The sequence below is a fragment of the Lactuca virosa genome, chromosome 1, assembly GCF_052849685.1.
Source record: "Lactuca virosa cultivar CGN04683 chromosome 1, Lactuca_virosa_CGN04683_v6, whole genome shotgun sequence".
Lineage (NCBI taxonomy): Eukaryota > Viridiplantae > Streptophyta > Magnoliopsida > Asterales > Asteraceae > Lactuca > Lactuca virosa.
In genome coordinates, this window is record NC_136426.1 from 234,285,060 (window position 1) to 234,297,426 (window position 12,367).

General features: G+C 36.7%; 1 protein-coding gene across 1 annotated transcript; it reads right to left on the reverse strand.

Moving 5' to 3' along the window:
- Positions 1 to 411: 411 nt before the first annotated feature.
- On the reverse strand, positions 412 to 3,139 carry LOC145165316 (O-fucosyltransferase 20-like). Its single transcript, XM_079084034.1, has 5 exons — positions 2,320 to 3,139; positions 1,909 to 2,077; positions 1,548 to 1,637; positions 1,136 to 1,419; positions 412 to 1,033 (listed from the first exon to the last, which is right to left on the reverse strand). The coding sequence occupies exons 1-5, from the start codon at positions 2,928 to 2,930 to the stop codon at positions 562 to 564; spliced, it is 1,626 nt and encodes a 541-aa protein (XP_078940160.1). The 5' UTR covers positions 2,931 to 3,139; the 3' UTR covers positions 412 to 561.
- Between the last annotated feature and the right edge of the window lie 9,228 nt (positions 3,140 to 12,367).

The following is a 12,367-nucleotide window of genomic DNA, read 5'->3' on the forward strand; positions in this document are numbered from 1 at the left end:
TTTATTTATTCAATTGTATTTTAATTTTACTTTAAAAATTAAAAGAAAGTGAAGTGTGATATTTTCTAGGTTTTGAAATATGAAAAAAAAAAAAAAAATAATGATATTGAGGTAGCAAAGAAAAAGTGAGCTAAAATAAGCACACGTAGCAAAGAAAAAGTGAATGTTATAATGAAAGTATACGCTCCGGCCTAATTAAGCAGTCCGATGTGAATAATTTGTTTTCTCCATGGGGATCTTTCTAAGGGTGTCAATTTGATCCAATACATCCTCACCACATTCTTTGCTTTGCTTAAGAAGGCTGTTAACTCTGTTTTTTAAACGTTACTGTTTTACTCTATATATATATATATATATATATATATATATATATATATATATATATATATATAGTCCGAAAGAATAAATGAATTGAATAAAGATTTGGTGTCGTATAATGTGATGTATTTATGTACATTTTAGTGATCTATGATTCCCCCTTGTAGTAAAAAATAATGAAGCGATGAATAAGAAGCTTGTGATCGAAGAACCAAAAAGACGAATATACCAGTGATCGAAAAATCAATTACGCATGCATTCTGGTATCGGATACTTTGTGACATCACGTCCGGCCTTGCTGGTTCTAATAGCAGGCTGCCCCATGGAATCACGGTGCAAATCAAAGATAATCTGATTAAACTTGTTTTGAGGAAGCAAAGGGTTCAAGAAATATGATAACATCTGTCTTTTGTTGGGGGTAATGGTCTTTTTATGCCCTGCGTATGCTCTGTGTCCTTGGATGGCATGCCCCATGTTTCCACCATGAGAAGGCATGAACACATCACTGTTTTCAGAAACAATGTAGTCAAGGGCAGCCATAATTGAAGCTTTTCCAGCAAAGGGTTCTAATTCCCCTGGTAAAGCAAGGTCTTGCTTGTTGTAAAAATGAGGGTATTCCTTTGTTAATGGAAGCAATGCTTCTTTCCCTCCTAATGGATCTCCTCCTGCCCAAAAGATCCTTGCGTTCTTTGGAGCTCGTAGAGCTTTCAAGAGCCTGAGATATTCATCAAAGCATAATACATCAAATTGCAAGCCCAATCAATATATGATGGAAACAAAAGCCTTAAATAAAAGAAATAGCGATGAAGCTTCTTACCGTGTGACCTCAACAGCGTTTAAAGGACATAGACCGGCTAGCTTTCGGTCATGATAAGTCATGTTGGATCTTGAAGTTAGGAGTTCGGGGCGAAGCTTTCTCTCGTTGTAGATTATTTCATCATACTTTGAACTCAACCCTGGAAGACATCCGGTTCTCACCCAAACATCCTTCTCCATTCTAAGGTGAAGAGCAAGATAAGGCCCTTTGCTTCTCATCCTCTCTGTAATCTTTTTTCCTAGTTCAAAGATTGGTGGGGCAAACCTCAATGCGTGAAATGCAACCTACAACAAAAATTTCATACAATAAGTTTATTTTTTCAACGAGGCCTCTAGGTGGCTGCCCACAAAAAGCCCAATCCACATTGGATTAGGAACTCCCACACAAAGTCACATGCATTCATTCATTGTACCTTGCATCGAAGCTTTTGGAGATCGGAAGGAAGATCCTTGGAGAGTCTTGAATCTAGACCCCGTAAGAGTAGAACACCTTCTCTTCTCATCTATATAAACCAACAAAAACTACCTTCATTAAGAAAGAAAAACATCCATTATCTCGTTGACTCATTAGGCAAATCAACAAATTGGCTAAAAACAACAAAAGTAGATGCTTTTTATCAATTCAAACTTGGGAATCCTCACTTATACTTGGATCTTCTATGTTAATTGTGGAATCTTGACCAAGCAAACAAACATAATCAAGCCATTGATGGAATTCTTAGTTATCTTCAGATGATACATAATTTGAATGAGAAAGAAAGAAAATCCACATACCCTTCTGTGGTAACGAGAGCGAATCCATTGAGGGGAAACGTGAAGCGGAGTGTGTTTTTCCTCCACCGGTCTTGACATCAGATGGTTTGATGGCAAAGACGAAATGATTCTAACATCATCTGCTAGACTTCTCTTGAAGTGCTCAACATCAAATATATCAGAGAATTCACTGCACCCACAAATTAGAAATCTAATTAACACGCATATCACGGAAACTCTCCAATCATTCTATTTTAGGACAACTGAATTTGATAAATTTGGGGGTCTAAACACAAAAAACGTGTTATGGATGACTTTTCTCAAACAAGTAGACTGCCACAATATTGTTGTTAACGCATCGCTGCATCCAAGGACAGCACGAACCAAAATTCATGATGGAAAATGAAATATAGAAAAAAAAAAAAAAAAAACCTTTCATCTCCCCAAATAACATTGACTTGTAAGATTGGAACGACAAGAGTGGCACCAAGGATCCTAGCAATCACAACAGCATCAACAATCTGATTCCTTTGTTGATTCATACCACCAGAAACCACCACCACCAAATACTTTGTTCTGTCTTTCAAAATCTCAACGCTTGATTTCTTATACTCTTCACTAAAATCTAAACAAGGCCTGTACCCAAGCCCATCTGGCTGTTCCCAGAAATCACTATTTTCCTCATATTTTTCTTCAAGTATGACCGGAGCACTCAGAACCCCGCTTGAGATTATGCTCGAATCGTCATTATTTTCGCTATTCCCACATGGGTATGGTGCAAAAGGGTCAAAATTATACATTTTCAACATAAAAAAGAACCCACATATAGAAAGCAACAAAAACCAGATCCTCGGGTTCTTAAGAATCTTCGATCTCGAAAAAGTACCAATCTTCCAAGCAGCACTTGCCTTTTTGGGTGAAACAACCAGAGATTGAAGAGAAGTAGATGAGAGAGAGCTTATGATCTCAGAAGGTACGGAGATGTAACAGTGATGCTGCTGCTGCTGCTGCTTCTTGTTATTACCACTCTTTGAAATCGCCATAGAAAAATCAAGAAAATAAGCTTGAATCAAGGAAGAGCACCGGTATTGTTGGTTTTATGTATATGTTATTGATGATTTCGTGGAAAGTTTTAGAGAGAGAAAGAGAGCGGCCGGAAGAAGAAGACCAAAGAATCCGCGTTGTGTTTGGAGTATAAAGGAAGGAGAGAAGAAATGAATGTTTGACTGGTTGTGTTCTGTTAGATAGATATCGTGTGAAGGAGTTTATTATGTAAATATTGTAATGTAATTGTATATAACCCCACTATCCTATCATAGAAACCTACCTAATCTTCGTTTATTTAAAAAAGACAAAGAAGGAAGGCTTTGCGGTGGGTAGTTTAAGCCTTGAACATCTCCTTCAGAGTATTCGATCATTTTCCATTAATTTTTTTTTTCATATCACGTCTCATGTCATTCTTTACATCTTTTTATTTTTGTTACCAAATTCTCATGTCGTTCTTCGCATTTTTATATTTTTGTTAAGAAAAGGCTCCCCACAGGCCCACACCATCATCCACTTTATAGAGAATTTTTTTTTAAAAAATTGACTGATGCTTTTCTTCTTAACCGACAATGATCGATGTTGAGACTCCATATATTGCCACAATGCGTGTAGTCGGGCTGGTGTTTCAGTGGCCTCAACGGAGTGGCGGAACATAAATGTTTACAAAGGGCAGCACAAAAACAATTCTTTATAAAAAGTAATAAGATAATTTTTTTTTTTGAATTATGATTCCACTGTACTCGTCTACTAATATAGCAAATACATATCTCTTGGAAAAACATTGAACCATTTCTTGTTTAATCTTCGAATACACGTCAATTTTTTGTTTTCGTCGCAAGTTGTAGCGAAACAGGGGCAGAGAAAGAAAAGTAAAAAACAAATTTATTTCCTTCTACTTTCATGTAGTCGGTCTTTTCATTTGTATCATTTAGTATGCTACTTACTTATTAATTGGACTTTTATATTAACTAGGAAAATGTTTGCCATTGCACGGGTCATTCTTTTTAAAAAAAAAATGGAAGGTAGAAGAATATGTTAGACGGAAATTCCAAAGAATAAAGAAAATTGATTGAATTTAGCAACTTTTTAGAAAACATGTGACAAAAGTTTGAATGTTAAAAAGTTCGGGTTGATAATAGAAAAAAAAGTATTTCAAAATAAAATAATGTTGAAAAATGGGAGACAAAACTGTAAATGGATTAAAGAAACGGAGCACTTTTGAGAAAATATAGAAAAACATGTGAGAAAGTCATAATTGAATCTTAAAAAAAAAAACAAATGATAGAAGAATACGGTAGACAAAAATGATAAAGAATAAAGAAAAAGAGTTGTGAAGAAGTAAAAGTGAATGTTTATTGGCAAAAATATAAAAAAATAAAAATAAAGTGAAAAAATTATAAAGATGAAAAGTTTGTTGAAACTTTAGTGGCAAAACTATAAAGAAATAAAATAAAGTGGTAAAATTATAAAGAGGAGAAGTTTCCTTTTGAAACTTCCTATGTCCTTTAATATATATATATATATATATATATATATATATATATATATATATATATATATATATATATATATATATATATATATATATATATATATATGGTAAAAAATGAGGGCTAGCACGTGCCACCCCTATCAACTAGTTAGTTCCGCCATTGCCTCGACGACATTGAAGTTGGCCACCTCAACTTCCTAAAGACATTGAGAGGTCCATACCGAGCAACCTTAGTTAAATGGTGGTTGAAGATAAAGACTGAAAATGGGTCCCTTTAAGGTGAAGTTATTTATAGGATTCATAACCTAATTAGAAAACCAAAACTTTTAAAAATCATGTTCAGGGGTTTGGAACAACATCGACAAGGTTGCTACTAACCTTGAATCCATTGGCATTAATCTAATGGATATTTTTTTTCTTTTAATGCAAGTATTAGAGGTGACACCCTCTTCTGGAAAGTCGAACGGACGAGAGTGGGTAGATTCCAAGATTTATTCCCTAACATATACCATTTGGAGAAAGTAAAGTCTACTGGCTGACTATATTTCTTAGAATGTGATAATGTGGTGCTTGAATCGCCTACCATGTGACAGCATTGAAGTTCTCGAAACAAGGCAGATCACCATTATTATTGAAAATCCTTCCTTCTTCAATTGTTGAGATGGTGTCAGATGCTTATTGAAACCTGGTGGGATCTTTTATGTCGATTGCTTGCACATTGCAACTGATAAAAAGTTGATTGTAAAATCGTGCCATTGAAAGTTTCATGTTTTGTATGGAGAGCTAGTCCTGGGCTATTTCGACTTCATATACTCTGCAAGCGAAAGGTATTAACGTTCTTTCGAGCTCCTGTCGCCTTTGCAATGGTGGCGTGGAATCTTCAAATCACATGTTGGTTTTTGTTAAGATTTGGGAAGATATATTCTTAGGGTATGGAGTTAGAGTTCATCAGGTGCAATCATGTCACCCCCCAAACCGGAACGTCGGAAACGTTTGGGGTGGAGGACGTCATGTGTAGTATCATAACAATTGCATCATAGTAATCAAAGTAAACACAACCATTACATTGAATAAGTAGAATATTTACATCTGTTTGATACATAGATTGTATACATCAAAAGTATAGCAAAATATAAAAGACGTGACTCTATACGCTCCGTCTTCTCAAAAGCTGTGGGAGTACCTGTCTACTAATTTCCTGAGAATACAAGTTATTTTGAAAGAGTAGATCAGCATAAAAGCTGGTGAGTTCATAAGCATGTTTTTTATTTAGAAAACAAGTTTGGTGTTCTTTAACAAGTGTGTATTGTTTCTTCTGAAAAACCTTATATTTTCTGATATAATGAAAGTTAAGATAAGTATGATAATACCAGTTCCTTCTATAATCTCTTAACTCATACTAGCTAAGTGTAAACCACTGTCGAACAGACAGCTAATTGTATGGATCTGCCCTAAGCCCACCACCAAACAAGGAACATGAAATGGGGGGGGGGGGGGGGAAACCACACATTCCACAGTCTATCGGACATTCTTCATACGTGACCCGGATATATAAACTAAGGGATTATAAAATTAACAATGAATATTCGATGTTTGAATGATAGTCTGATTGTTTGTAAAATACTGATGTTTGTCCGGGAAAATCCTATATTTTCCCCCTGAATGTATGTTGTCGCTTTAATTGTTCCATAACTGAAAAATACAAGTATTTTCCACAATTATATTATTAAAGCATTGTTCATGAAAAGTATATTACTACGTAAATATATCGTTATTATCTACTTGCGAGTTTTATAACCATACTAACTGATACGACGTGAATCGGACGCCAATATCACCCGTAGACCTGCCGGTTCTACTGTAGCTAACAGCAAGGTGCGGGACTGTCAGTCCCGTATAGATCTATACACAAACTCACGCTCTCCCTCGAGGAGACTCTGGTTCATAAGGGTAGTCTTCCACTAGTACATGTAATTGTACCCAAAGACGTGTCTCTCAAACTAGATTAACGACTCTACAAGTAATAATACGGAAAACCCTTTTTATAAATAACGGATAAGTTTATAAAAAGATACGTTCGTTCCCTAAACTATATTCTTATAATAGTTTATATGTTTGTATATGCAAAACCGTGTATTGAATTCTCAAACTATACCTATTATAGTTTGTATGTATGTTATGTACTTGATTTATGTATTGATCTTAAAAACTATGTAATTACGCTTGTAAGTCGAAAACGTCCCTTATGCTCAACATGTTACAAAAGGGATAAAATATCTATAAATATTTTACAAAAATGTGGGAAAACGTAAGGTTGTATCAGTTTTAAGTGTATTGAAGTCCTTTTTGTATAAATTCACAAAATCATTTGTGTTTGGCTTGTATTCCCCCTGAAAACGTGAAAATAATAAAAGCATAGGGGTATGAACTCACAGTTGGTTGCGTGAATGTGCCGGACAACGAGACTGGAAACGAAGACCCTCGAATTGCTATATGCGGCACTTAACGAAATCCTAATAATAATTAAATACATATAAGCATATTATTAGCGAAACCATTAATTATAGTGTTGGTAAAACACTTGCTTTTGGTTTAGGAATGTTACCGGGACTCGATTGAATCGGAAAAATCGGGTTTTCAGCCAAGTTCACGACTTGGGAGGGTTTGCGGCCGTGAAGAGGATTACATCCGTGAACTGTTCTCGGCCGTGAACACCCCCTTGAAGGGTTTACGGCCGTAAACGGTGTTCTTGAAGGAAATATGAACTTTTGAAGGGTGTACGATCGTAAACGGTTTGCGGCCCTTGAAGTTTTGAGGATTTGAAGGGTGTACGGCCGTAAACTCAAGAACAAGTATACTGAAAAAGATTCGGGCTAACATTAACGGAAAAAGATTCGGGTTGTCACATCATCCCCCCGATAGAGGGAATTTCGTCTCGAAATTCAAACGTAGAACACAAATTATGGACTTAGAAAAAGATGAGGGTATTTCTGTTTCATGGAATCTTCTCGCTCCCAAGTGAATTCAGGTCCCCACTTGGCATTCCAGCGGACCTTCACTATCGGTATGCGACTTTGTTTTGTTCGTTTAACTTTCCGATCCATGATTTCGACTGGATCTTCCACGAAATTAAGGTTCTCATTGATCTCTATCTCATCAAGAGGGATCACAAGGGTTTCGTCGGATAAACAATTTTTAAGGTTCGAGACGTGGAAGACGGGATGGATATTGCTAAGCTCTTGGGGTAAACGAAGTTTGTAAGCTACGGGACCGATCCTAGCGAGGATCTCGAATGGTCCTATGTATCTCGGATTCAGCTTTCCACGCCTTCCAATGCGTATCATGCCTTTCCAGGGCGAGACCTTCAAAGGAACACGGTCACCAACCTGGAACTCCAAAGGTTTTCGTCTCTTATCGGCATAGCTCTTTTGTCTATCTCTTGAAGCTTTTAGTCGTTCCCGGATTTGTATGATCTTTTCTGTAGTTTCTCGGATGATTTTTGGGCCTGTGAGAGTGCTATCGGGGACTTGACCTTTAGCTAGCTGTGTGTCACCCACCTCAGAGGGGATCTGCACTTACGACCATAGAGGGCTTCAAATGGCGCAGCCTTGATGCTGGTATGGTAGTTGTTGTTGTAGGAGAACTCGACCAAGGGCAAATGGGTGTCCCACGACTTACCAAAGTCTATGACACATGCTCTCAACATGTCTTTCAATGTCTGAATGGTCCTCTCACTCTACCCGTCTGTCTGTGGATGGTAAGTTATGCTCATATCCAGCTTAGTTCCAAGAGCCTTCTGCAGTGACTGCCAAAATCTCGAGGTGAATCTACTATCCCGATCGGAGATAATGGACACAGGTACACCATGCAGACGAACTATCTCTTGGATGTAGATTCGTGTAAGTCTCTCCATCTTGAATGTCTCCTTCCTTGATTGGCAGGAAGTGGGCGGATTTAGTCAGTCGATCGACAATTACCCAGATGGCATCGTACCCACTCGGAGACTTGGGCAACTTAGTGATGAAATCCATCGTAATCCTTTCCAACTTCCACTCAGGTATTTCTGGCTGCTGAAGTAGACCTGAGGGCTTTTGATATCCCACCTTCACCTTGGCGTAAATCAGGCGCTTGCCCACGAAGGTAGCGATCTCTGCTTTCATGTTCGGCCACCAATAGAGCTTTTTGAGATCCAGGTACATCTTATCCGAACCTGGGTGAACGGAGTATCTAGTCTTGTGAGCTTCGTTCATGACAAGCTCCTTGTAACCGCTGAACTTTGGGGTCCAGATCGGGTCCATGAAATAGTAAACTCCGTCTCCTCTGATCTCCAAGTTCTTTTCCATTCCCCTCAAGGCTTCATCCGACATGTTCTTGTTGGGTTTTAGTATACTACAACATCCTATGGTGCACATACAACCCTAAATACCTTGGATCTATGTTTTCTCTATTATACATGCAAATATGAAGTTTCCAAGATATTACCCTATACTAGCATACAAATATCATATACTTGGCTAATAAAATAGATAGAATACATACCTTTTTTTTATGTAACTTGTCTTCATGAAGCTTGAGTGCCTAGTGCCCCCAAGTGTGACACCTCAAATGGTTCACACAACACCATGAACATTTGGAATAACCTTGAGAATAAGGATACTTTGGTTCTCTCTAGTGAAATCGGCCTTGCCCTTTTTGTGTACACACACTAGTTCCAATTTCACCAACCAAGGACATCTTTATATAGTGTGGAGATTAGGGTTAAACCCTAATACCCATGACCTTTCATTTCATATGATCCATGGGTTAAACACTCCATGTACTATCCATGAAAGCTTAGCCCAACCTAAATGAACTTGGCCCATCACACACATATATCTTAGAGTCCATATTTAATTAGTTCATTTTGATCACTTAATTAATTATAAATTAATTCTTGATCAATATTAATTAAATAATATGATTATATATTAATATATTAGAACTTATAATATATTAATATAAATCACTAGTATCCTTTTTCCTCATCTTGTCTATCCAATTGTCCCGATGCCATGCAACCCAAATGGACCATGTCGGGTCGGGTCAAGTCTTACCAATTATAGTTATGGACTTAGACATTAATCCAATAGTCTCCCACTTGGATAAGTCTAAAACTATTATTGACTATGACTTCAAACCCCGACTAGCAATCGTAGCTCTCAAAAGCTTCTGTCGAACTCTGACCTTGCCGATGAACTCTGACCTTTGTCAATGACTTGTCCATTAGATAAGGGATCATATATTCCTCCATTCTAGATATCATATGGACTGAGACATGGATTATAAATCATTCTCTCTGTCCATTTGTTGTTTCCCGATTTCCGATTCATGACAACTGACTGATTGAACAGATCAAGTCAGTCCTGGCTTGGCCAAGCACTCACATGTGTCATCATTAAATCATCGAGGGGCCCACAGATATCGCTTTTATCCCGAAGGTAAAAGGAATGGATAAACTTCGACTCATATGGTTTGTTCTACTACTTGTTGAATCATACACAAAGGCACGTTTTATAACATCGAGTTACCAATGCGGTTTCGTGCAATCAATGTACAACCAACTCATAGTAACAACTCATATCTCTACGTTTGAAGAATATAAGATATTATCGTCTCATGATCACTCGTGATAAAATCCATGAAGTGATTCAAATGAGCGCGGGTTGAATCCAATACTCAGAACTTATGAGCACTCATGAGTGTTGTAGCACCACTTTGTCCACCAACTTGGACCTCTACAAACCAACCCATGACAGTCTTGATTCATATCTACTTCCAACATATGACCGACTGTGGATGGTTTGAATAACTTAATCATTCAGGAAGAGCGACTTAGTTATTCTGGAAGTCAAAACATGCAAAGTGAAACACAAGAATAAATGAATCAAATATGGTATCAAACCCTATGAATATAAATAAACACTTTTATTTATCACCATACTGATTACTCATTATTCATTGTTTCGGTTTTATCAACTTTATACTTGAATTAAAAACACTAGTTGTCCCATGCTCCAAGCATGTACACTATGTTTTTCTAAACAATAGCTTTGCCATACACCAAGTATGCACTCTATGTTTGTCTATGATCCTTACTTTGTGAAATAAACCAACTGACCAAACTTTCAATGATTCTAATTTCATACTCCCAAATCGAAATCTTGTTAGGCTTTAAACTTAAATCCACTACCCTCTTACAATGAATGTGTACAAAGTCACAAAGACTTGTCAACAACCCTTACAGGGTATTCCAATGAAGACCTACTCCATGGACACAAAGCCTTATGTTCAAAGTATGCATTGCTTTGAACATGCTTCTTGCACTAAGTTTTTTCTAATCTTACACAGATTGCTTCTATCTATGGAGACAACTCTATATTCCCATTTTGACTACCACTTCTGAACAAGAGTTGCCTCTTTACAGACTATGTCAATGTGGCCCTTCTAAAATTCACACTATACTTCCAACTGTCCTTGAGCAACCAATCTTTGGTAAACCTTAGATTGTCCTCGACAATTGCTTAATCACTTTAGTCATATCCAATTCTAGACATTTTTCCCCTTAATATTATAGCACATGTAATCGATCTTGTACCCAAAGTAAATCGGACACGATTCATGATGTAAAAATTTTATTTGCCATGTTCTCACAATTCGAACTATGAAGAGGGATGCCGTAATCATAATCGAATTTTGAGAACGCCACATATATAGAATTTCCTTATGTTGAACCATTCCAACATAACATTCATATATATCCTTGACTAAAGTTGATTAAAATCTCAATCTAAGCTTGTAGAATTGGAATGAAGTATAAAATCTTCTCCCTTAATTATAGCAAAACAACTTTTCAAACCCGAATTGAAACTTTTGTTTTTCTATAATTAACATTGCTAACTTGCAACACTTAATATAATAATCATGCTCCCACTAACACGATGATTATTAGCATAACACCTATGCTCCCACTAGCTTTGAATTGTACTCAGAAATCAGCTGGACTTCTAGAAATCAGTACTTTACAGAATTTCTTACCAAGGTTCAGATTTCTGATACGAGATGCTTTGATAAGACTTTATCAAAACCATACACATTTCCTTATATAGCTCAAATATGTGTCTAAACAATTTTAGAACTATGAAAAGGTATGTCGTAATCATAGTCTCAATTGTTTAGACCTTTGCCATTTCTCACAAGTCTATGTTAGTGTGTCGATTAACCACACGCGCTCCACTAATGACTTTGAGAATGCAAATATTACACTTGCTATCTTCCTAAAATCTACTTAGTGAAAGCGTTTCCTCACCATCATTTTCATGAATCGGAGAGAAACCTTATGACACTTAGATTTTATGGTATATGTGTTCCTATCCATGTGAATTTGTCATAACCTTAATCACAAGAATATGTCAACACAATAGGTTACAAACCTCAAGTTGTGTGCTAGTGTTAAACTACAGGTTTTTTATTCTTGATTAGATCTTGAAATACTTTTCAGGATCTTTAAGACTCCCACTGTCCTCTTGACATATAAGACTATCTTGTCAAATATTCAAGAGATAGTGCGGATTCTTTATCAAGACAAACGCTTCACACAATTGGCCTAAGTTGGTCTTTGTTTTATCCAAAACATCACAACTTGCCAATTTCAAATGTACAAGAGTAGGACACTTTTACTCTTACATTTGACAAGTGTTTTAAACCTTTCTTTAGGATATGTCACTCAACTTACAGTCTTGGAGTATGACTCTAAGACTTGTTTTGGAATGAAGTATGACTCATCTTCTTGATTTGACCACTTTAACAATTTATAGCTCCTCTTCTTAGCCATCAGAATGCACTTAGAGGATGAACTGTGATAAGGTCTCTTAATCATTAAGATGATCATATAACATGATACTA

Coding starts and splice junctions, on each gene's coding strand:
- LOC145165316 (XM_079084034.1), bottom strand. CDS start 2,930: ATGGCGATTTCAAAGAGTGGTAATAACAAGAAGCAGCAGCAGCAGCAG. Junction 2,078..2,319: donor GTTATTTGGGGAGATGAAAG/GTTTTTTTTTTT, acceptor TTGTGGGTGCAG/TGAATTCTCTGATATATTTG. Junction 1,034..1,135: donor AACGCTGTTGAGGTCACACG/GTAAGAAGCTTC, acceptor TGAATATCTCAG/GCTCTTGAAAGCTCTACGAG.